Below are 24,791 nucleotides of genomic sequence, written 5' to 3'. Positions count from 1 at the left end.
AATAAATAGTATCTTGCTGCTTGTTTAACATATCCTAAAGCTAAAGGATAGATTTACTTCTATTTTATTCCTTCACCTTCTCCACTGCTAGCAGGAATTGGTGAAGAGACAGATGATAGAATTAGTGCAGGAGGTATATGCAGACAGCTAGTTTGAAAACATTATAAACACACAACATTATAAACATAAAACTCCTGGAAGATACCAGACAAAAAGAGACAAGAGTCATCACTAGTGTCAGCCTCAGAAGCAAACATTTGTCTTCTACAACAGATAACACATTTTGTAATGTAAAAGCCCAAATCAGTAAAGAAAACCATTAGGCACCCTCCAGGAAACATCCAGTCTCCACTTGCCAATAGAGGGACTCACAAATAATATGAAAGGAGATGGATGCAATCAATCTCTGTCCTTCTTCAGAATCACAACCCCCAAAGGCATGGTGATAGCTAGCAACAGCTATACACTAAAGGCCCGATTCATTTAGAAAAGAAAACATAAATAATTGCTTAATGATAGAAAGAAGACTAAAGAAGCTTGAAGGGGTTTCAGGTGTCCTCAGCAGCAGCTTCCCTCCGGCGCTGGGCCCGGAAATGACGCTCAATGTTTATGGTCACTTCCTTCTGCAAATTCCTGCTGTTGGTTTTCCCAGCTGTTCTGATCCAAGGGTGCTGCAGTACTTGGCGTGCTGTGTAGCGCTTCTGGGGATCCACTATCAACAGCCTGGTTATGAGGTCTTTTGCTGCTATTAGGAAAGAAAGAAAAGGAGAGGGGGAAAAGAACAGTGATGTGCTGATGCTGACAGTTTTACCCACACAAAACATCCTTCTTATTACGATTTATTGTGTTACCAGAATGCCTTTTGTGACTATCCCCAAGAGATATTCTAACAACTGGATATAGAATTAGTGACATGAGATGTTAGAACTCCAGCATATGCTATACTGATTTCATTCTCCCCGTCAGAAAGGGAGGGGAAAGCAAAGGGAATTTCAACTTGAAAGCATGCTGTAGGCACCATATTCATGGGAATTAGCATTTCATACCTCATCCGTCAAGGAGCATAAAAGTCATAGAGTGCTGTTGAGCATGTTCTTTAAAAGACTTTATATGGAGAGAAGGGTGTTAGGGTTTCTGATTTTCAAGAGTGCACAGAAGACGCTGCTAGCCTGCAAGGAGGAGGAAACTACTTCGTGCAGACCCCACTGATCTCATGAGGGAATCCACACCGCACTCTGCAGAGCAAGGATTTCATTACTCAGCTTTTGAGAGGTTTGTGTTCGACCTAACAGAAACCTGGAGATTCTTTTGGTACCTTTTTCTTCCCCTTGTAAGCACGGTTAAGCAGATGCTTGCTCTTACCTCAGAAAGGGAGCAATTCATTAAATCAATCAGACCTAATATTCAGATCCACAGTCATTGATAGTAATAGCAGACTAAATCCCCATCTAAAGCAAACACAGGATCACATAAAAGACCTGTAAGACACCCCCAGGGTTCGTTGAGCTCACTGTCCTGAACAAAAGGGAGTTCTCACTACTGGGATGACGTCTGTCACTTCTCAGACCTGCTGCCCATGCTGAATCTTACCTGCAGAAATATTGTCCCAGTATGGGGAAAGGAACTCATAGTGACCCAGCTGTATGATCTGGAACAGCTCCTCTTGGTCACGGTCCTGACTGCGAAAAGGGGGAAAACCGCAGAGCAGAATGTAAAGGATCACACCAGCTGCCCACATATCTACTTCCAGCCCATAGCCTAAGGAAGACAAGACAAACCGAAAGGCCTGGTTTAGAGAGAAAACTCACAACTGGTAGGGAGCTGTTTCTTGTTCATTCTCTTTTCCAAGGGACACAGAAGCTCTGCTCAGTTTCTCAAAGAGAAGAGGTCAGCAGAAGAATGGTGGCTGGTGCATCACGCTTGCAAAATGAGCTGCTCTGCCTGGCGATAATTACAGCTTTCACAGAGTGCCTCTTCTTCTTCTTCGTGTTTCACAAACAGTGTCTCGCAAGGCCAGTGTCAACTGGAAACTCATTGAGAAAACACAGCATATATTCCAAACACAGTCCTCCTCAGATTCCCTTCAAGAAAGCACGGAGAAAGTGCCAAGTTTCCATTGAAACTGGGTATAACTGGAGACGTGCAACCCAGCTCCACGCAACAAAAGACAGAAATAGCTTTGCTTTATTCACCAACAAAACTGACTCCCTTGCAGGTCTGAAACTTTTTGGGTAGGAAATCTCCAAAATACCTTCTAATGGGAAGTATGTTTCAGCTTGTTATCCAAGTTTAACATACACACGGTGTTTTCACATCATTAGGGGCCTTGAAAGGTTCTTGGGGTACCGTCAAGAAACAGGGCTGACTACCCTCAGGTTGTAACATGAACTTTAGCTCATCTCCTAAATTCAGCAGTTACCATCTATGCTATTTTATGGCTTCTCTGCTTGGAAATCTGTGTTATATTATCATGGACATGAATAACGCAAACATGGCTGATGCCATGCTCGTGTCTGTCAAAAGCTAAAAGGCTTCCTTCCTCCACCCTCCTACCCTGCAAAGACAGATCAGTAGGTTGGAACACTTTGGGGTATTTCCAGGATTAGAAAGTTCAGAACAACTGTATTATTTATGGGACACTTACCCTTCTCAGCAAGGATTTCAGGGGCAACATACGTCGGTGTTCCACACACAGTAAATATGGGTTTCGTCACCTGCTTTGCAAGGCCAAAATCCGCTAGTTTCAGTGTAGTAGATTTATCGGCATTATGCTGAACCTACGCTCAACAAAAAATACATACCTTTAGTCCAGATGCATTTTGAGACAGAAAAAGATTGAGTAGTTAATAATAAACAGGAAGAGTTCATAGAAGAGTTTATAAACGCTGTAAAAGTTATAAAAGTTCTAATAACAGTGCCTTCAAATAGAGCAACACCACATGGAAACAGTATGCTGATAGACAGTGCTCAGAAAGTGGCTTTTCCCCCCATATTCCAAGAGGGTGCATATATTTAAGAGGACAAGCAATCATGGGAAAAGGAAACGCTGCTTTACAAAGCCTGGCACGCTGCAATTTCCAAGGAATGAAAAGGAGGAAGGGAAAATGATCAAGAATCAATTAAATGTTGTCATTTTTCCTTGGGAAACTCTTCTGGGAGTTCTGGGAAAGCACTGTGGGCATACGTTACAGCCTGCTAATCCCTTTTCATCTTCTTTATAGAAAATATAAGCAGCCTTCTACTGCTGATTAAGCAAACCATTCGGGGGGGTGTTTTTCTAGGAAAAACATTTTTCAGTATGAAATTGAAAATCAAGTTTACTACAAACATTCAGTTGAAACTGCAGGAGACAGCTACAATGCCACAGCCATTTTCCCTGTGACTTGGGGGTGTTGCTTGATGAGAAAATGAACATGAGCCAGCTTCAGTGTGCGCTCGCAGCCCAGAAAGCAACCGTATCCTGGGCTGCATCAAAGGCAGCGTGACCAGCAGGGCGAAGGAGGTGATCCTGCCCCTCTACTCTGCTCTTGTGAGACCTCACCTGGAGCATTGTGTGCAGTTCTGGTGTCCTCAACATAAAAAGGACATGGAACTGTTGGAACAAGTCCAGAGGAGGCCACGAGGATGCTCAGGGGCTGGAGCACCTCCCGTATGAAGACAGGCTGAGAAAGTTGGGGCTGTTCAGCCTGGAGAAGAGAAGCTGTGTGGAGACCTCAGAGCAGCCTTGCAGTGTCTGAAGGGGGCCTATAGGGATGCTGGAGAGGGACTCTTCATTAGGGACTATAGTGACAGGACAAGGGGTAACGGGTTCAAACTGAAACAGGGGAAGTTTCGATTGGATCTAAGGAGGAAATTCTTTCCTGTGAGGGTGGTGAGGCACTGGAATGGGTTGCCCAGGGAGGTTGTGAGTGCTCCATCCCTGGCAGTGTTCAAGACCAGGTTGGACAAGGCCTTGGGTGAGATGGTTTAGTGTGAGGTGTCCCTGCCCATGGCAGGGGGGTTGGAACTGGATGATCTTAAGGTCCTTTCCAACCCTAACTATTCTATGAGTCTATGACATTAGCCAGCTTCATGATGATGTTCTGCCATGATGTGCTGCAGGCACAATAGCTGACAGAAATGAAAATTCAATTGCAAAGTTACCAGTTACTTCTTAGAGCAGCATCTATGTCTAACAATAGAGGTAATAGTGGCACAATGCTACAGCACTTCACGGGTGAAATGCTCAATTTTATATCACTGAGCATATGAAATAGGAGAATTCATATTTTCCTTTTTTATAAATAAAGCTTTTACAATTATACAAGAAAATCATGTCACATGGAATTTCAATTAATACCCTGCATGCTACTGTACTAACATGAAAAATACAGGCTTGGACAGGGCTTGGGGCAACCTTGTCTCTGCCCATGGCAGGGGATTGGAACTAGATGAGCTTTAAGGTCCCTCCCAGGCCATTCTCTTCCATGCCAGGCTCCTAATCTCTCATCACAGCACAAGGTGGCAACACTGCACCATCTATTGTTCCAGGACAAACCCACCGAGCTTTCATTCTATATGAACGGGACAGGTAGGAAGAGCATGCACTGAGGGTGTATCTTCACAGCTTTGTAACAGTCATTTTCAAGACAGCATGTAACCTGCCAGCACACCTGAAAGCGCCAGCCCAGAACTCCTCAGCATCCTCACTAACGCTATGCTCAGAACAACTCAAAGTCAGCTCAGGCAGAGGGAGCATTCCCTTCATCCTCAGCTTGGTACTCTCCAGTCTACCTTCCCATCACCTTGAGCATGCAAATAACGCTCCACTACAGAAACAAAAGCTTCCTCAGCTTTCTGAAGCCAGATTACTTACTCACAGCACTACCACAGAAACAGACAACCTGCTCCAGAGAAATCCAGCCTCTGCCATCTACAGTACGTGCTCTGTGAATATGGGAGAACAAAGGAAAAATGGGAACATTAAACAAACATACCAGCCTTGCTGTAACACCCACAGGACAGCTTTTTCTGTGTCTACATTCAAGACTAAAAAGAATGGTTCCAAAAGTCCATTTAAAACTGTTGCCTTGTCTTAGCTGCCTGGAGTTGAGGTAAGACCAGAATTCAGTACACTTTCTGTAGCCAGCCAGCTTGGGCCATACAACTACCCGTGTCCTTCAGCTGCAAGAGAAGCCAGTATCTGGTAGTCTTGGACTAAAGGCAGTCAGAACTGCTCACTGCTCTCTCCAATACAGATGCTATAGAAGGATGTCAGAATATTGCCTGAGGATTTCTAGCTATCCCAGCCATACATCCAGAAGATAATAATACACTAGTTCAAAGCCAAGTTAATCTTCAAATAAAGGACAGATTGATCTCCTTTTGTCCTGTATATTGATGATTTCCAGTACTTCATGTTCCTGTTTGGTTTCCTATCTACCTTGTGAAATCCACCAGATTTCAGATCATGCAGATCAGCAGATGATGATTTATAGCATCACTATTTCTCTGTATGCACGTACATATGGTAGCACAGATTCTTCTTACAGCAAGTTAGCCCATGGGCTGTTTTGTATATTAGAAATAGAAGCACTTAAGAAAAGGTACTGCTTACATGTCTAAGTTTCAGACAGCCCTTGCTGCTAGCTAGAAGAATCTCTATCAGACTGAAAGCTCCTGACAGGAAACTAGCAAACTGGTTTAACTGAAATGTACTCAGAAACCTCTAACAGTGCGTTGTGCAGACGTAAATAGTGTCACAAAAGCAAGGTTAAAGGACAAAAAGGAAGTACTTGAACTTACAAAAAGAAACCCAAACTCACAAACAGTTATAACCCTTGTTTATGAAGCCAAGTGTTGAACTTAGAAAAAGAAACCCAAACACACAAACAGTTATAACCCTTGTTTATGAAGCCAAGTGTTAAACAACTGCCATGTAAGTATGCTTCAGAAGTGTACAAAGAGATGAGCATACAGTCACGAATATAACCCTGTCCCTTCCCCCTACAATGGAGCAAGGAGGTGACTTTGTGCCATTTACATCCCATACCCTGCAAAAACACCACTACACTTTGAAATTAACTTCTCACAAGCCAGGGAATGCCAGCACCTGCAGAATTAACCATCCCTTCCACAAAAACCTTGCCAGCAAATTCTGCTCCTCCAGGTAGCATTAAAGAAATGACTGGCTTCTTTCATGGGACCAAAATCATCCCATTGCTCATCCTTGGTGGCAAAGCTCTCGCTGCTGAACACCTCGTCCTAAATGAGGTGATTCAGTTAGCAGACAGGAGGGAGTGCGAGCAGCTGGCTTTACACCAGCAGTCCAACAGGTTTTGGTCTTGCACTGCAAGTCACCATCCCTCTGCCCCACAGCAATGCTGCGACCACTCTGATCGCTGTGGGCAGACACAGCAGTAAAAGAGGGATGGAGGGAAACTAAAACCAATGAGGATGGACTGCTACAGAAGCTTAGAACTAGAGGACAGTTCCATAAGAGGAGCAGTAGTGCAGTGAACTAATGATTAACCCCAGTTTCCAACTCTCTCCTGCACCAATAATTTTGCTGGACATCAAAGTGCATTTCCACCTTTTCTTCTGCAGGGATAGAAATGGTTTTCCTTCTCCCCCCAGTTTTCATTTTCCCCAGTTTGCTGCTTCTCTGGAAACTCAGATGGAGATGAGCCATTCGCCATGGAAATTACTACGTTCAAGTGTCATCATGAACAGGGTTGGATTCTCACACAAAGCAGGTTTACAGTAGACAAACTCATTTCCTTACTAAAACAGCCCAAGGGTCTGTTTCCTTCCATTTCCCATTTGCTGGAAAGAGGGAGAAAACTGTTGACCACAAATATAAAGGACAAGATTCACCCTGACTAAAAGAATATCTCAAAGGAGAACAAACAAGTCAGCAGCCTGAAAGTACATCCCTATTTCTGTCCTCTGCTTACAGAGGAAGTCTGGGGACACTAATTCAGACTTAAACATCTGCAGTGAAGCAAGAGGTATCCCACACCCAAGGACATGCCTGTGGGATGCTGGCACTTTCAGCACTCTGCTTCCTCCCAAAAGGCTCCCCCCAGCCCCTGACCCACCAACAGCAGCAGAACAACCCCTGAAACTTGCTTCAATACTGTTTGTTATTGTGGAGCACTGGCTGATGTTAAAATGGGTGGCAGGTCTCCTTCCTACTCTGCTGCTGCTGGTCCAGTCACTCAGAGGAGTCAGAGAGAACACACTGAAAAGTCAGAAAAGGCAGACTCTTGCCCAAATGGCCTGTTTTAGATGGCACATCAGCTATCCAACACTATCGAGAGCTTATAAACTCATTTGGCTTGTTGAAACAGGCAGCAAAACATCACACTCACTAACAGGCAGCAAAAGGTGAAACTGGAACAGGTACAATTTCCCTGCCCACAGTGAAAGTGGAACCAGCATTTGGGGAGCACCAGCCTCCTATGTCAAAATACCTACAGGCTTGGGGCCAGCCTGTCCTTGACAAGTGTTTTCTGACTGTCAGAACAGGCAACATGATCATTTCAGTGCTACACAACATTGTCACTGCCCAGCAATCTCCGGTTCGCAGTGCTGTGAGCTAAATGTGAGAACAACCAGAATGGACCTGTTATCTTGCTTCTCTTGGCTTACCTGCATCACCGCAATGATTACATATTGCAGAGGGAAATGAAACATCTGGTTTCAGGTGTTTCAAAGGCACTGCCTTATTTTCAGCAAATAGGAAGGCGCAGAGCTTTTCCATTATGATGGAAAAATCAGCTTCTGGAGAAAGCCCTGTGGTTTGAATTGAAGTTTTGGCAAAGCAAGGCATGAAAACAGGGCCTACAATCCCACTTTTTAATGGAAATCAGCCATTTGCACTCCCCAGCTTTTATTTACACACAGACCACATACCAAGCATTGCCATCAGACTAAGCAGGATACGCAGCAAGGTCTTGTACAAGTGCAATCGCTTAGTCAAAAGGTCTGAGAGCAAGAAGTTGAGGTCCTTGTGCAACCTCTGCATGCCCTAAAGGCTGCACTCATTAGAGACTGGCAAATACTTGGTATCCATCAGGAAATCTGGAACCCTCGAACACACAATTAGCAAGGGAGAGCTGCTTGCTGTTAGTGTTCTACAATGAGTGTCTTGTGCCAGCACTGCAAACATTTCTTTGCATGTTCACACATGTGAGTAATCCTATTGATTTCAGCGCCGGATGCAGAGAATGCAGCCTCAGAAATGCAGTGGAAAAAAGAGCTTTTCTCTTTGGCATGAAGCTAGTATTTGAGCTGGCTTTAGTGCTGGTTTGCACCACAACACGTTTTATTGCCAGGTTATTTTAATCAGCTGCATCGTCCTTCTGCTCCTAAACAATGGTCACAAGACAAAAATCACTGCAGTAGTGGACAAAAAGAAGTCCATCAAATAAATGAGCTAAATTAGCAACTGTGATAAATTTTGGTCTGCAAGGCCTCATGGTTCAGGGTGTGCTTCATACAAGAAAAGTCATCCTTCACACCTGAAACCAGACTTCCAGAAAGACACAAATGCTCCCTACCCCTGGAAGCGAGGTCATTTTTATTTGCGTTTCTATCTGCAAGCACTGCTATCTGCAATGCACAGGAGAGCTACGTGAGGTGAACTGTAATGGTAATTTCACTTCGCAATTATACCTGTTTTTGCAAACAGAGCTGCCACAGCACATTCTCTCTACAAAGTATTTGCTTCTAAATAGTCAAAGGTCCGCAACTAAAAGGAAAATGAATTCAGCTCCTGCTCACGTGGAATGAGTTTACCAGTACTTACCAAAAGATTCTCTGGTTTGAGGTCCCTGTGGACAATGTTCTTGCTGTGGATATAAACCAGCGCTTCACACAGGTCAGTGATCATGACAGCAGCATCATGCTCTGTGAATTTCACACTTTCTATGATGGCATCAAATAAGTCCCCTCCTGGGACGTACTCTAGGATTAGGTAGATCTCCGCTTCTGTCTCATACACTTCAATTAAGCTTACTATATTGGGATGAGAGAGACTCCTGATGATCAGAATTTCACTCTCCATCATGTCCTCTTTCCCCTTCAACTTGGATTTATCAACGATTTTCATGGCATAGATCTGGTTGGAGTCACAGTGGCGACATTCCTTCACCACTGCAAAGTTCCCATCCCCAATAGTTCTGCCAATCTCGTAGTGTTTTTCCACATCAGTTCTGTTTTTAATGGCATGCCTCCGGCTTGTGCCTTCCAACCCCTGAGCCTTGCTTTCTTCCTTATTGGCTCTGCGCTCCCCTGTTTTCTCTCGTCGCGTCAGGTCACTCTCTCTACATGCGATATTCCCCTCTCTTCTGGCACCCTCCTCTTTAGCTCTTTGTCCCTCTCTATGTGTTTTAGATGGTTTCTCAGCATCCCTCGGAGTGTCTTTCTTTAGCCAACCACTTTGGTTCATTATGCAGCTACTTCCATTCTCTTCCTTCGCTTCCCGAGTTAGCTGCAGCCCTTCTACAGCATTCTTCTTGATTTTCACTACTTCCTTCCCATGGCTTTCATGTTTCTCCACATCCCTTTCCTTCTCGATGCTCCTTTTTTGTTTCTCCAGCCCTTCACTAACATTCCTAAGCAGGGGCTTCCACGTCCTCCTACAGCTATTATCCTTCCAACCAACTTCCTCACCTTCCAGACAGGTTTCTGAGGATTTCCGGCAGTTCCTGATTTTTGCATTTCTCTCTATGTGGTACCTCTGACACGCACCCGCGGTCAGGTCTCTGCTCTCTAATGAGGCCTCAGCCCGCCTTTCCCGTTCTAACTTCTGCCTGGCCTGCCTTTCCTGTTCGCACTTCTCACATCTCACCACCTCCTCCGAGCTCTCTTCTAACCCATCCTCAGGGCTCCTCTCACGGCTGAAGTACCTCTCGCTTTCTCGGATCTTCCTAGAAGGCTTCGCCCCTTGCTCTCCATCCCAGCCCTCCCTACTCCACTTCTTTTTTGTTCTCATCTTTTCCTCTTGCTTTGCCTTGGCTTGACTTTTCCCTTTATGTCCGGCTGCCAGTTTGGGAGACATGCCATTGCTGCAGTTCTTGGCAATTTCTGTTTCATCAAAGCCACCGTCCACTTTGGAAGCCTTGTCATACAGCCTGCTCATCAGCTTCTGGGACTGCTCCTCATTCTGCTGAATGACGGCACTGGCAGCGTATGGGTTTTCAGGGTAAAGTTCTTGTAACACCACTTCCAGGTCCTTCAAGGTGAGGGGCTCTCTGCCCATCGCTATGAATGCATCACCTTCCCTGAAGAAGTCAGAAACACTTTGGATTTCTCTGCCTCTCAGATTGTAAAGCTTTCGCACACGGTCATTCTTCCAGCGTGGAAATCCCAGAGCCTCTGAAATGTCGGCCATCAGCTGCTCGAAGGTCTGGACCGACCTCCTGTTGAGAAGCAAGGTTATCCTCCTGAGCGTGTGGCCACCAGGTTTCACCACTGTGATAATCCGTGGCTTCACAGGACTGTGCTCTGAATGTAAAGTGTGAAAACCATTGCGGGGATTAAAAAGCGGGGACCTCTGACTGCTTTCGTGCAAACAAGCTTTTCCATAGCTTCTACGACCAAGAGGAGGACACGTCCCTTGTAGCTTCCTCTCTTTTACTTTTGAGCTCGAGTTGTGTGGCGAATGGTCAAACAAGGCCTGGCGCCCTAAAGCAAACAAAGAGCAGGCATATTATTTCTGAGTAAAAGCTTTCTACATGGCAATGCATGTGACCAAAAAGAGTAGGGGTAGGTGCATTCAGTGCTTATAAAGAACTGCCACTAAGGAGTAACTCCATGTGCACGCAACTACAAACACGTTCAAGTTTGGGAGAAAACGTAAACGCACTTTGTGACAAATAATACTGGAAACAAATCCTTCTCCTAAATCCTTCCCAACTTCCAGAAATCCACAAAAAACCATGGGGTTACTTGTGCCAGGATTGCATCCAGATTGTTCAGCATTCTCTTACAAATCCACCTACCACGAGCACACTCACTTCCTTTCTGAACCCAATTACAAGTTTGGCCTCTGTACACCCTGCAGCAACAAGTTCCACAATTACATCGCACGAAGTAAAAGAGATGAATTACTTCTGGTTCAAAATTGCTACCAGATGGCAATGTGTGTGCAGCCTTATATTCCTATAAATAACTGCCTCCACTTTCCTCAGACCATTCATTAATTTTCTAGACTTCTACAACAAATTAAGTACATGAGATTCATTTTAAAAAGCATTACTTTCGCTCTAATTTTACAGGAATTTTATAGCACATTTAAGAGTGATGAAGTTTCTTTTTTTTTCTCTTAAAGGAAAGACATCCTTTTTTTTTTCCTTGTTTGTTTGATGACTGGAGCCCAATATTTTGGTTTGACTTTTTTAGTCTAAAACTTACGTAAAACGACACAAAGTCCTGAGTGTCCTCCAGCGACATTAAACATTTTCCATCCCATATTTCATCTTAGAACACCAACCAAAGAAAACAGCACCATTTGTTACTGGTAATTCTGAACAGAACTGAGAACATCACATATGGTTATGGACAAACCAAGCTTTAACATAATTCACTGTCTATAAACACAACAATAAGGTAAGAATAAAAATGTCCCCTTAAATACTCTGATTTCTTGTACATATTGAGATTAAAACTTGATTATAATGCAGTTCTTTTCAGCCTTGAGAAATAAACTTTCAGGTTGAGATCACAGAGTGCTTCCAACTCCATTTGACACTCTTGCAGTTCAGTTAGGAACAAATATTCAACAGGTATGAACAGGACCAAGACAAAAGAAAGCAGCTAGAATTGGGTAATGACCATAACAAACGGCTTATCTCCCAGAGCATCCCACCCATTTTCCTATATTCCTATGATTACATAGTCACAGTGCGTGCCATGGACAAAGCCACAAAGGAAAATCTGCACATGTGAGCCTTCCCCTGGGCTCTAGGCTTAACACATACCCGTTCAAGCATTCTGGCAGGCTTAAGCCTACTACAGTTTGGATTTCAGCAGCTGAAAAGCTATTTTCAGTATTTCAAGCTATGCGTTTTTCTTTGTCCTTTTCACCAAGGCATAATAGAACGAAGAGGAAATACACCTCCTCACCTAGAAAAACAAACAGGAGGGAGAACACAACAAATGCTGCAGCATTCACTCAAGCTGCTGCCAAAAGAGCGCATCCAAAAGGCCAGTGGCTGAGTGGGGAAAGCACATAAGAAGACACCACTACAGACCTCCATTCTGCTGCTGGCTTTGCTCTGTGTACTGCATCCAGCTCTGGGACCGCTAGCACAGGAAGGATGTGGACCTGCTCAAACAAGCCCAGAGGGATGCTGCGAGGGCTGGAGCAGCTCTGCTCTGGAGCCAGGCTGAGAGAGCTGGGCTGGGTCAGCCTGGACAAGAGAAGGCTCCTGAAGGGGGGACCTGAGAGCAGCTCCAGTGCCTGAAGGGGCTGCAGGAAACCTGGAGAGGGGCTTGGGACAAGGGATGTAGGGACAGGCCAAGGGGAATGGCTTTAACCTGCCCGAGGGGAGACTGAGCTGAGCTCTCAGGCAGAAGCTCTTCCCTGGGAGGGTGCTGAGGCGCTGGCACAGGGTGCCCAGAGAAGCTGTGTGAGCTTTCACATCCCTTCCGACACAAACCAGTCTGTGATTCTATGATGGATGCTTCTTAGTTGCAATACTCTCCCCATTAAGCACTGTGTGCCCCCAGTATGTCCTTTAACTCTTGGCTTCATTTTATTCCCCCTGCCAAGTGAGAAAGAAACTTCTCTCCAAATAAATATTACGAAGAAGCCCAACTGCCAGCACAGGGATTGAAGACGTAAGCATTATATAAAAGCTACATGTGACTAATACTTTGTGGTTGTACAAGTTATTTCTGTCTTCATTCTGCTTTTTGAGGATGAGCTCTTTGTTATCAAAAGATGACTACATGCGTGCTAGTGATTCTGCTGCAGATATTTACATTCTATTCAGAAGAAAGCCTACTGTGAATGGGCTGGTAAAAACATATTTAGATTAATAATAGTCCTCTGAGATCTGAATCAAGTCCAGAATGTTCCTGGTTACCAGGAACTGTTGAAGCCCTGAATTTAATCAACTGGATGCCCACTGTCACCAAAGCACCATCTTGCTTACCAGAACAGCACGTGACATTTGTACTGCTCACAATCTTGGTGCTACATAAAACCTGCGCTGCACTAAATAATGACTTCCCTTTGTGTCCCCCAGCCATTGGCACACCTTGCTATAAACCATTCATTTCAAGTGCCTGGCTGCACTGCTGACCGTTTCAATTTCCCAAACATCAATTATGTTTTCTTTCTTCACTAAACGGGCTAAGCTCTAAACAGAAACCAAATTTAGTTATTAATTCTATAATTAAGGGAATAAGAGCAGTTGTGTGCAATTATTAAGAACAATATAGGAATGTGCTTTTGTCCTTTTTAAACTGGCTACATTCCTAGCCAAAGAGGAAGTTTGACACAAGCCATAAGTTAATATGTAATCGTTTTAGGAATAATAATAACAATATTGTATATTTTTCTAAGATGAAAGGGGAAGTTACATGAATGCTTAAATTCATGTGGAAAGGAATCTCCTTTTCCTGAGAAAGGGGAAGTGTCAAATCCTGTTAAAGTGGTGGCCACAATGACTATACATTACATAGGGTTTGTGTTATTTTCCATTGATGCTATATTTAATTGAACTGATTCCCATCAAGCAAGCCTCAATCTGTCAGGAAAGTGCACACCCTTAAAGCAGTAACAAGCGTTTCTGGAAAGCTTTCAAAGGTCACACACATACACGAATGCTCCAGCTACAATTTATATTGCTTCAAAATGTTGCTTCCATATTTATATACAAGTGGGAGAGGGAGGTGGGATCAGAAACACACTTCAATGAGTCTAAGTCCTAGCAAACTATACCTCGGGGAATAAAATGTGTTTATTCTTTTACTGTCTTACTGAAAGCTAATCATAGAACGGTTTGAGGTGAAGGGAGCTTAAAGCTCATCCAGCTCCAACCCCTGCCACAGGCAGGGACCCCTTCCACTAGAGCAGCTTGCTCCAAGCCCCTGTGTCTAACCTGGCCTTGAGCATGGCCAGGGGTAGGGCAACCACAGCACAGCTGGTCACAGGCATCATGTATGCCATCTAAGCTGCGCACTTGGGCACCCAAACAAGATAGAACTGGGATTTACAGAGTGATACAGAGCTCCAGGTGGTAAAGACGTGATGGTCTTGTAAGGTAAACGATCACAGCAAGTCCTCAGGAAGCAGGAAGGATGGGACAATCAGGGATCTGGGGGCTCAAACAGGTAGCAGGATCACAAAATTTAGCATCTACTGACCAAAGCATCAGTGGTCCATGGAGAGAAAATGGTTGCTGCAGGGAGGACAGCTTTTGTGATTCATTTTTAAAAGCCAATTCACAAACCATGTGTGATTGAGTGATAGTCACAGTCAGTCCCACTGTGCTGGGGAGAGGAAGGCATAGCAGGGAAACAGCAAAAGAAGACTTCTCCTTGTGCGGTTTAGCTCAGTATCTGGACCTGGAGTGAAATAAAGGGAACTGAGAAGACTTAAGCTCTGAATAAGGCGTGCATACAGAGCTTCAACCAATCCTCATCTTCACAGTGAGGGACTTGCCTCGCTATTCCCCCTACAGCACCAGAATAACAGGGCTTCCCAGAGGCGACCTATTCTGGCAATCAAAAACGGACTGCTGCCATTTGTCCTTCAGAACTTCTCCCTTCCCTTGACCAGTCTTTGTTCCTTCATTAAACCACTGCTGCTCATCCTGCATCCTCCTTGGCTCTAATGAGTGATGGCAGTCGCAGTAATTAACTGAATGGTTTACCCAGCAGCCGGCTCTGCTCTCAAGTCACAGGTTGCAGCGGCATTAAACTTTTACAGGGAGTATTCCCACACAGAAGGCAACACTAAAACAGGGTCCAGTTCTGGCATTGCTTTCTGTGAATAAGGTGGTGTTATTTAAGCCCTGCAATTTCCTTAGAGGACCCTGGATCGATACGAAAGCCTCCACTTACAAAATCAAGTGTGAGAACTCCCTAGAACACCAGCAGCATTCTTCAGGCAACTAAAGTTGCGCACGACAGAAACTGTGCATCTGGGAGGTTTCGTTACGTATTGGTGCCCATGCAGGGTAAGCAGAACACTTTCAAAAGGGAAGGAAAAGAAGGGAACTAAAACTGTCTGGTTTTATCATAGCCCCAGCAATTTCTGCTGAGGGCATGGAAAATAATGACCATAGGGAATAAAAATAACCTTAATTGGAGCCCAAACCAGTAAGTTCATGCCAAAGTTATCAACAAGTATCTTAAAGTTGAGGGTGAAGAATACATCTGGCCTTCAACTCAGAGCAGCCAGGTGTGTAGCTCACACAGGGTTATCAGTGTGCACCAGCAGCTCAGTTCAGGATGCAGTCTGAGTCCTCTACTTACATGGAAACAAAATATGATCACAGGCATCCTTTTACAGCAAGTAAATTTTGCATGAGCATTGCTTACAGCTCTACTGTTGGAAAACACCACTGGTGAACTTCTCTCTCAAGAGCTGTAGGACCCTCTCCTTCCTTCCCTGCTGCTCATCCTTGCCTCCCACCATGCTTTAGAGTGTTTTACTGCACAGATATACATAGAATGGTTTAGGTTGGAAGGGACCTAAAAGCTCCTCCAGCTCCAACCCCTGCCATGGGCAGGGACCACTTCCACTGGAGCAGCTTGCTCCAAGCTCCTGTGTCCAACCTGGCCCTGAACACTGCCAGGGATGGGGCAGCCACAGCTCCTCTGGGCACCCTGTGCCAGCGCCTCAGCACCCTCACAGGGAAGAGCTTCTGCCTAAGAGCTCATCTCAGTCTCCCCTCTGGCAGGTTAAAGCCATTCCCGTTGGCCTGTCCCTACACCCCTTGTCCCAGGCCCCTCTCCAGGTTTCCAACCAAAACGTTTCAACCAAGAAACTTGTAGAGGGGCTTTGGACAAGGGCCTGTAGGGACAGGACAAGGGGAACGGCCTTAAGCTGCACCAGGGGAGGGTTAGATTGGATATTAGGAACAATTCCTTCCCCAGAGGGTGCTCAGGCATTGGAACAGGCTGCCCAGGGCAGGACTGGAGTCACCGTCCTTGCAAGTGTTCACACATTGTGTAGATGAGGTCCTCAATGCCATGGGTTAGTGGTGGCCTTGGCAGCGCTGGGGATGGTTGGACTTGGTGATCTTAAAGGTCTTTTCCAACCAAGTTGATTCTACCATTCCATGGTCTGCTCCTTTGCTGTTCTTTACAAAGGAAACCTACTTGATTTTGTTGTCCCCATATCAGTTCACCTTGATGTTTTTTTTTTAAGAGCAGGAAAAACTACATGCACATGAACAGGTGACTATTGCAGAACATCACCAAGGTCATCATCTAGACAATACAAAAATCAGAAGCTATCAGCATGACTTGAATTCAATTCCTCCCTGCACACAAGGCAGTTTAGAAGTGCATACAGTTTGTTTTTGTGTCTACACCAAGGTACAGTGGAGTCTCTTTTGCAGATAAACTGGAATCAGGACTGTGCCATAAAAAAATCTATAACTGTGAAAGCTGAAAAGCGGGCAGTAAAAGAATATAGGAAGAAGAATGGTTTCTCTGCATAAGGCAATGTCGACCTGAAGAACTGGGTTTTCTCTCAACCAATTGCACAGGGTTTAATGGCAGTCAATCTGTATTTCTCAGACAGGATCACATGCTGGTGGCCAAAACAATACCCTAAGACCTGATCTGCAAACCTGCTCACTGCTCACAGCTGCAAGAGAATGCACTGGAAGAGGTACTTCAGACACAAGGTAATACAACGCAACACAAAGATCCTCCCAAAAGTCAGGACCCGGGCATCTCTAGTTACATTCTTCCCCAAGTCAAAGTCCTTTTGACTTTACCTTTTAGACCTGGACTCCCACTGACCGCAGTTCACGTGCTCTCTTTACAGGTATCACAGAGATGCCAGTCCATGTTTGTTGCTCTAGCAATAACCGTGACAGAAAAGCCCATGAGTTAATAAGCCTGTGTTAACAGCAGGGCTCAAAAAGCATGCCTGGAAGGCCAGGAGCAACGGGGTAAACAGTAAATAGATGCTCATTAGGTACGCTTTGTCCATCATATGCACTGATGGAGCCAGAGACCCTGGGAGAAAACAGCAGCATCTGATAGTGTAATTAATGTTCATATATTAGTGTACAGGAACATGCACTGGGGGGGGGGGGGAGTGTTGTTAATCAATAGCCATAAAGGCCCGAGTTTGTAACCTCAATAATGTTAGATTCTAAGTACCTGGCCTCATAGAAATACAGTATTTTAATACATTGAACAAAAACATTGAACAAATTTTATGTGGCTAGAATACATCTGATGGCAAGGCAGTTATGGAACATACTATGCAATAAAATACTAATGTAAACCCTGTGGCATTATAAGTATTACTGAACAAAATGAAATAAACACAATCCAAGTATTTTTAGAAGACCAAAGTGTGTTTTATCCAATCACATTAAAAACCAACATCATGGTATTTACAAGAATTCTTATCTGCACTAGCTAATGGTGCAGAAGGCAAACCAAACCATCACCTAAGGGCAGTTTTAACACTGTCACAGGGAGGGGGGGATCAGTTTAAGATCTATAACATTATTTCTGCTACCCTACTGGGCATCTCCAGCCATAATGGAGATTCCAAGTTCATTATCATTCACACGTTCACATCAAGCAAGCTTAAAGGAAAACTGAACATTGCATATGAATTTGACTGCGAGCCCTGCAAACTCAGCTGTGTGCCAAGGTCCGTTCCTTCTATCCCACAGGTCATCAACGGGACTAAAGTTTCTCCTGGCCAAAGGCATCTGGTCCCATTAAGTGAGTGCCAAAGCATCAGCTGTGAGGAAAGTAAATGGCCTTGGTGGCTTCTTCTAGAGTACAAGAGATACACACCTTTGTACTCACTCCCTGCCCCCACAAAGGCAGGCAAGGAGACTTCACAGCTTTGCATCATGCACTGCATCTTCAACATGCCTGCTTTTTACTTTAAGAATAAAGTGAACATGCATTCTATCATGGAAACTGGAGATCTCCAAATTCTTTAAGTTCCACAATTGCCCATTGCCATTGTGCCCCAGTCTTTCATTGCAGAAAGAAAGAAAAAGGGGCTTGACTCTCTTCTCCCTGACTATTTCTCTTGCTCCCTTTTCACTGCCAGTTTTGGGACACAGACCTCTGAGTTTATGGGAGATCTTAGAGAGCAAATAGTACCGGAGCAGCTGAAAGGTAGGCAGATGAGCAGCACTGGCAGGAGGGACAGCCTGGGTGGAAAACTGGCTGGACTTCAGCAGAGGGCAGGAGCCTATGGGATGCCCACACTGGATCCTCCACTATGGACCAATAAGCTCTGGATTTTTCCACCTGAGGATGTATTGCACCTCTGTGTCACCTCCAGCTCCACAGTGGGTGCCATCCTGCAGTGAGATACGTGTAGGACTCTCACCATGTAGCAACGCTTGACATTATTTACTGTATGAAAACCATGAGGGATAAATGACATTTAGCAGCCCCCTTTCCTTCTTTCTCCTCAAAGATAAACCCTGGCTTTTCCTTGCCTCTTTTCTTAACCCTTTTCCTTTGCTTCATGTTCAGAGCCCCCCTGCAGCGTTCCCTGGCACTCTCATGTCCATGGATGAAGCAGCAGCGTCCAGACTGCTGCAAGGCAGCCTGGTTTGCTCTCTCAGCATTACGCTCCCTTTTCTGACCTGGCAACAGTGGTTGGGCAAAAACTACCTTCTCAGGAGCTCCCCACCCGCCCCTGTGGGCCCACAGCCACCCCACTGCATGGTTTAAAGTCTTCTAAATCAAGCCATTTGTAATTAAAAAATCAAATATTTACAGCAAACACAGATGGCTATTGCCATGTGGCAGCGCTCAACTGAGCTGGATCACCCCCAGAGCAGCAGATGAAGGTAAAGCTTTTATGTAGTCTTGCAATGAGTCACAAGTGTCATTGTTTTTACTTCTTCTGGGCTTTTTTTAAGAGCAGAACCCCACTTTCATTATCTTTTGACATTTTAAGGGCAGCAAATCAAGAAGCGAGCATAAAGAAAGCCCTCTGAAGAAGTATACAGCTGCATAATCTGTAAAGACTAAGCGCAATGTAAGAGTGCACGTGAAATGAATCAGTGCCTTTGGAGGTGTGAGGCTCAGTTTTAAGTTGTTACCCTGCATAAAACCAAAAAAAGGGTATTATGAAACTGCTCATTTGTTTCATTCCTCTCAAAGATGACAGGCTGTGTGTCTTGTTGGGAACAGCCATGCCTGCTTTCTGCAGCTTGACAGCTTTAGGGTCTGCCCCAGCAACCAGGGAAGCGAGCTTGTCAGTCCAGGACCTTCCATCAATAATCCTTCAGGAGAGGGGCAGAACTGACAAAGGGAGTCAAAAACATCTTACACAACTATGCTATTTGCCAGGATCCATCTGGCAAATCCTCCATGTGTTTCTCGAGGCTCAGTGTATGCTTTCGCGTTGATGCTCTTGCCTCCTGACCCACCATACATTTTAGATCAATTATTCATGATTCAGCACAAAGTAAGCTTTCACTGCTTTCTAACCCCGTTAGCCGACGGTGCCTCAGTCAAAGGAGCAGGATTCTGTTTCTTCTTGTGGGAGATTTTATTTGCATCGCTTCCCAAATCTCAGCTTGATGACTAATCAGTTGCAACTGAGCAAACCCACTGCAAATAAGAGAGCTTGCAGAGGTGTCACTGAGGGTTTAATTAGGCTTTCAGATCCTCCATTACCAATAAACTTGTTGCATAACTAAAGACAAGACCCAGCCAGAGTCTGATTCTCCATCTGGTTTGCAAAAAAAAGGGGCAATTACCCCAAAGTTTTCTTTGGAAATTTAGTACATTGAAGAGATGTTAACTCGGATGCAAATGTAGAATTCCCAGCCCGTTATTACAGAACCACTTTTGCAGAAGAGACTCATGTATTAAAGTCTACACCGCAAAATAACTTGGTTTGGGGAACTTATAAAAGGGAATGGGTTTCTCAGGGAAAACTCTAAGCCAGTGCTAATTAGGCTTAAAAGCACGATGACAAGCGCAAAGATCAGGATTTTCATATCAGCAGACACTTCTCAGCGTCTCCATTAACAACACTATTTGGGGTGACAAGTGAAAAATTGGAGTGTATGTGCAGGCTAGCAATACTGATTGAGTGGGAGAGGGTGTTCTCGGAATGATTGCCGAGTGCTTCTGCTGAGAATATCTGACACAAATGCTTGTTTTGCATTCTTACAACAATTAGACTGAGCAAATCACACCAGGAACGGAGGGAAGATGGCAAAGGAGCCTGGCTTTCCTTTGCGGTGAAGACAAACTGCTGCTAGGCGAGATGGACAATATGCAAGCACTACCAAAACTCCAAATCTGCATTAAAGACAATGAAGGCAGTAGCTCCCTTTCCTTTTTTTCATTGCTTCCAGTATCTACTGCATGCTCCAAAAGGAGAGACCCCATACCCTGAAAATGAGGAAAAACTGGAAAAGGGGATACTGTGAAGTGTCACATTCAGCTCTTTCAACTACAACTTTTTCAGCTCTGAACCAAGTTGCGCTGAAGCTAGTTAAAAGATTCACATTACTTTCACTGAGACCTGGATCTGATTTAACAGAGGCTGCTAAAGCCACCATAATGTTCTGATGCTGACTATATTGACAAGAAAATCCATATAACTCCGATTCCCAGTGTTGTTAAATGGTCAGGAATCGAGTCAAAGGAAAGGAGGAAAAGCAGCGACAGAAACCAACCCAATTCACCCTGGAGCTGCGGGAAGAGAAGGAAGGACCACCGGCTTCCCTGATCTCTACACAACTATAGATATTTCTGCAAGAAAAAAAACAAACTAAGCCAAGCAATCTCAGAAATGGGGAAATGAATCCCACACAACTTCCCTTCGTCACCACATGCTCCAAGTCCCACAGATGCCAAAGCTGTGACGCTCTGCAGAACAGGAACAGAAAAAGCAGCAGTGCAGACAGATACAAAGCACACAGTGACACTACCAGGTAAAGATACAGCCACAACTCGGGTTAGCACGCCCCAGGTAACTAACTTGAGTATAAATTCCCCCTCAAAAGAAACCCCCACAATAAAGACAAGGTAAGTTTAGCCCAGCTGAAATTCACAGGCTTGAACTGCTGCCAGTATCTTGAATTAAAACCAAGTTTATCTTTGCTGACAGTTACAGTCCAATTAACCAATTCAGGTTAACGAACCACAGATGAGATTTCCTAGAAGCAGTTCCCAGCTGATGTGTCCTAACATCTCACCCAAATGCTCACGGCAAGGGCCATCCATGCCCTTTCACCACACCCATTACCCTACAAGAAAGAGACTCTAAGCCTGCAATATCCTTTTTATCCAGAGAGCTGCAGGATGCCTCCCTGAGACACAAAACTCAGCCACCTCCTGAGAAGAGCATGACGGAGTTGCTATAATAACTGCACTCCTACCACACCACGTAGCTGTAATATGTTTTGTAAGCTCGGTTTCACTTGCTGGCTGTTTTGGGACTCTGCTGATTCTCAACGCTTCGAAGAATCAGAACTGCATTTAGACCATATAAAAAATACAACAAGCACCCAAGAGGCGTCAAGAGGAAAGAGGGTGGCTATGGGGAAAGGAGACCAGCAGGTGGGAAGACAAACTTGCATGCAAACAAGCATAGATGTAGATTTCTATTTCTGCATAAAGCTAGCAGTAAAAGCATGCATGATTCACTGCAAGGCTTGGCAATAAACTCTTTATCGCCTCACACAACACAGGTTGCAATGCAAATGCCCAGGAAGGAAGGAAGGCAGAGTTTTGTCATACTGTTGCAAAGGGTTGGTTGGTTGGTTTGCTTTAAAAGGAAACCTTTCAGTACAGAAGTTTCAGTTTGGGGTGTCCAAACAGTGTCTGACAACCTGAAAACCACCCCCAGTTGCCTGTCCAGTTCCCTTGACGCTGTGCACTGAATGTCCCCTAAGGAAGGCAGGAAATAACGCTGTGCAGCGAAAAGTTAGGGCACAGCTTTCCTATAAGTACCAGCTATTAAACAGGAGCAAACATGAGCAGCCTAACTACAAAAGTCAGGAGATACAAGGGCACAACCAGCATTTTCCCACAGAGAGGTTTGGCTGCCAGCATCCTCATGGGACCCTGCGTCCCAGCCCGTACCCCGCGTAGCTCCAGCTGCAGCAATTTCCGAGCTGAAGGAAAATTCACCCCCTTTTAAGTGCGTTTAACACACGGCTCTGCAACTCAAGCTCCTTACACCGGGTGCCGTTTACTTTCTTTGCAGAGCATCGGTGCTCTCCGAGCAGCACACGAGCATCCGTTCCAAGCGATCCACGCTCGCACAGACTACACTAAGAGCGCAAGTTACTTCTAACCTTCAACCGATATCGGAAGGGACACTGAGCCTGCCGTTCGGAGTAACAAACACCTCCTGCACCCTCAGGCTTCACAGCTTGCTCTCTCGTACCTCGCAGGGCTGCCGAGGTGGGAAGGAGCACAGGCAGCCCGACCGAGCCTCCCAAACCCCTCTCCCACCGGGAACCGCTCCTTTCCCCGTCTCTCCCCACCCGCATCTCAAGCCCAAACGCCACCAGACCCACACACACTCAAGGACGGGGGGGGAAGGAAGTTTCGATGGAGCCGCCTCACACCCCCCTTCGATCCCAACGAGACCCCGTTTAGGGATGGGGGTACCGAGGGACCGGCACTTACCCGCGCAGTGGCCATAGGGGCAGCAGGAGCCCGCGGCGGGGTGCAGCGGCGGTGGCGCGGCGGCCGGCATCGCTCGGGGCTGGGCTCGGGGGCTGCCCGCACCGCGCCCCACCGCAGGCGCGGAACCTCCGCGCCGCCTCCCGGCTGCCGGGGCAGTGAGCGGGCGGGGAGGCGGCGCTGCGGAGCGGCCACCCCGGCGGTCACACCCCCTCCACAGCCCGCCCAGCCCGGGGCAGCCCCGCGGCCATCACCCGCCTGGCACCGGTCCCCCCTTCTGTCTGCGCCGCGCTCCCCCCCAGCCGGCAGTCCCTGTGTCCCCAGCAGCCGGGGGTCGGTTGTGTGCTGGGGGCTTCATGGACCCGTGGGTGATGGGGTGTGGGACCCAGCCGCAGTGAGGACTCCCCTCCGTGCTGAGCAGACTTGGTAAATCTCAGATCACATAGGTGGGAAAAACCTTCAGGATCTTCAAATCCAGCCGTCAACCAGACACCGCCGAGGCCACCCCTAACCCGTGGCACTGAGGCCTCCCCTCCACGCTGTGTGAACACTTGCAGGGACGGTGACTGCAGCCCTGCCCTGGGCAGCCTGTTCCAATGCCTGAGCACCCTCTGGGGCAGGAATTGTTCCTCAGCTCCATCTAAACCTGCCCTGGTGCAGCTTGAGGCCGTTTCCTCTTGTCCCATCCCTTGGGAGCAGAGCCCAGCCCCTCCTGGCTCCATCCTCCTGTCAGCCACTTGTAGGGAGAAATCAGGTCCCCCCCGAGCCTTCTCTTCTCCAGACTGAACCCCCAGGTCCCTCAGCCGTTCCCCATCACCCCTGTGCTCCAGGCCCTGCACCAGCTCCATTCCCTTCTCTGGCCCCGCTCCAGCACCTCAATGTCTCTCTTGTAGTGAGGGGCCCAGAACTGAACACAGGATTCAAGGTGCATCCTCACCAGTGCCCAGTGCAGGGGCACAACCACTGCCTGGCCCTGCTGCCGCACTGGTGCTGATACAGGCCAGGACGCTGCAGCTCCTCCAGGAGAATGCTGAGTGAATGAAATCATTCGGTTTGTCTTGGATTAAAAAAGACATAAACAAAGCACAAGCTGGGCACATGAACAACTGGTTGCCCAATGTCTTTGTAAAGTGTGAGAAGGAAAGGAGGGACGAGCAGTTCATTTTATCTTCCCTGTGCTGCAGTGTCCAGGCTGCCCATGGGATGCTGGCTACACAGCTGGCGCACACAGGAGGAGCACACTGAAAAAGATGTGAGAGTGAAGCATCAAGCCATAGAGCTGGTTGGAGGATTCTATAACAAGAAGTCAGACTGCTCACCATACTACAAAGGAGGTGCAGTTTGCTAACAGCATGTACATATCTTCATAGGGAAAACACCAGGAGTTAAAAGGTCCTTTAATTTTGTAAAGGAAAAGAATAATATAGAGTCAATGTCTAGAAGCTGAAGTTGGAGAAATTCAAACTATAACTGTTATCAATGGGAGCCAGTGATCTTTGGCACAAATGACGGAGGGAAGGTGTGCTTTATTCTCTGGAAATCTCCAACCAAGATGTCTTTGTGGAAAATATACTGCATCCCAATGGAAGTGGTTGGGTTTACCATAGGTATAACTGGATAAAATCTACTGGCCAGGGATATGTAGTAAGTCAGACTAAAACAGCCGGTGTTCCATCATTCTGTCCTCAAACTGTGTATAAACAGGACAAAGCAGAACATGCTAAACAGGCCCGTTTACTGATAGCTTTGTCCATTCAACTATCTTCTGTGATTTCACTTCCAGAGTATTTCATCACTTTTCAGGCAACACTGTCCGAAACCTTCCAGTTTGTTTAAAATTTCGAAACTCTCTAATTCCACATTTATTTTCCTATTTTTGCCTCTCCCCATTGTGTAGAGTTTGTTAATCCTACAGTCACCATTATCTGTCTGCCCGATGTTTTCATATCATAGGTTCTCAGGATTAGAAC

The 24,791-nt window shown here is 45.9% G+C and overlaps 1 protein-coding gene across 2 annotated transcripts; it reads right to left on the bottom strand.

Moving 5' to 3' along the window:
• Positions 1-391: 391 nt before the first annotated feature.
• On the bottom strand, positions 392-22,980 carry DCLK3 (doublecortin like kinase 3). 2 transcript variants are annotated; one of them, XM_061464322.1, is made up of 5 exons: positions 22,825-22,980; positions 8,792-10,671; positions 2,645-2,777; positions 1,591-1,758; positions 392-745 (listed from the first exon to the last, which is right to left on the bottom strand). In XM_061464322.1, the coding sequence occupies exons 1-5, from the start codon at positions 22,892-22,894 to the stop codon at positions 549-551; spliced, it is 2,448 nt and encodes an 815-aa protein (XP_061320306.1). In that variant the 5' UTR covers positions 22,895-22,980; the 3' UTR covers positions 392-548. The 2 variants fall into 2 exon arrangements, with proteins under 2 accessions (XP_061320306.1, XP_061320307.1); XM_061464323.1 differs by having other exon boundaries at positions 392-742.
• Between the last annotated feature and the right edge of the window lie 1,811 nt (positions 22,981-24,791).

This window comes from Pezoporus flaviventris, unplaced genomic scaffold (assembly GCF_033815535.1).
Source record: "Pezoporus flaviventris isolate CSIRO_AGI_PZ_B2104156 unplaced genomic scaffold, CSIRO_AGI_Pfla_v1 ptg000037l, whole genome shotgun sequence".
In the NCBI taxonomy this organism is placed as follows: Eukaryota; Metazoa; Chordata; class Aves; order Psittaciformes; family Psittacidae; genus Pezoporus; species Pezoporus flaviventris.
The sequence above is the reverse complement of the archived record's forward strand: the minus strand, read 5'-3'. Positions and strand labels throughout refer to the sequence as shown.

Excerpts from the sequence above, each read along its gene's own strand:
- DCLK3 (XM_061464322.1), bottom strand. The coding sequence starts at position 22,894 with ATGCCGGCCGCCGCGCCACCGCCGCTGCACCCCGCCGCGGGCTCCTGC. Across the intron at positions 10,672-22,824 it reads CCCCTATGGCCACTGCGCGG|GGCGCCAGGCCTTGTTTGAC; the intron begins GTAAGTGCCGGT and ends TGTTTGCTTTAG. Across the intron at positions 1,759-2,644 it reads TGAAATCCTTGCTGAGAAGG|GCTATGGGCTGGAAGTAGAT; the intron begins GTAAGTGTCCCA and ends TGTCTTCCTTAG.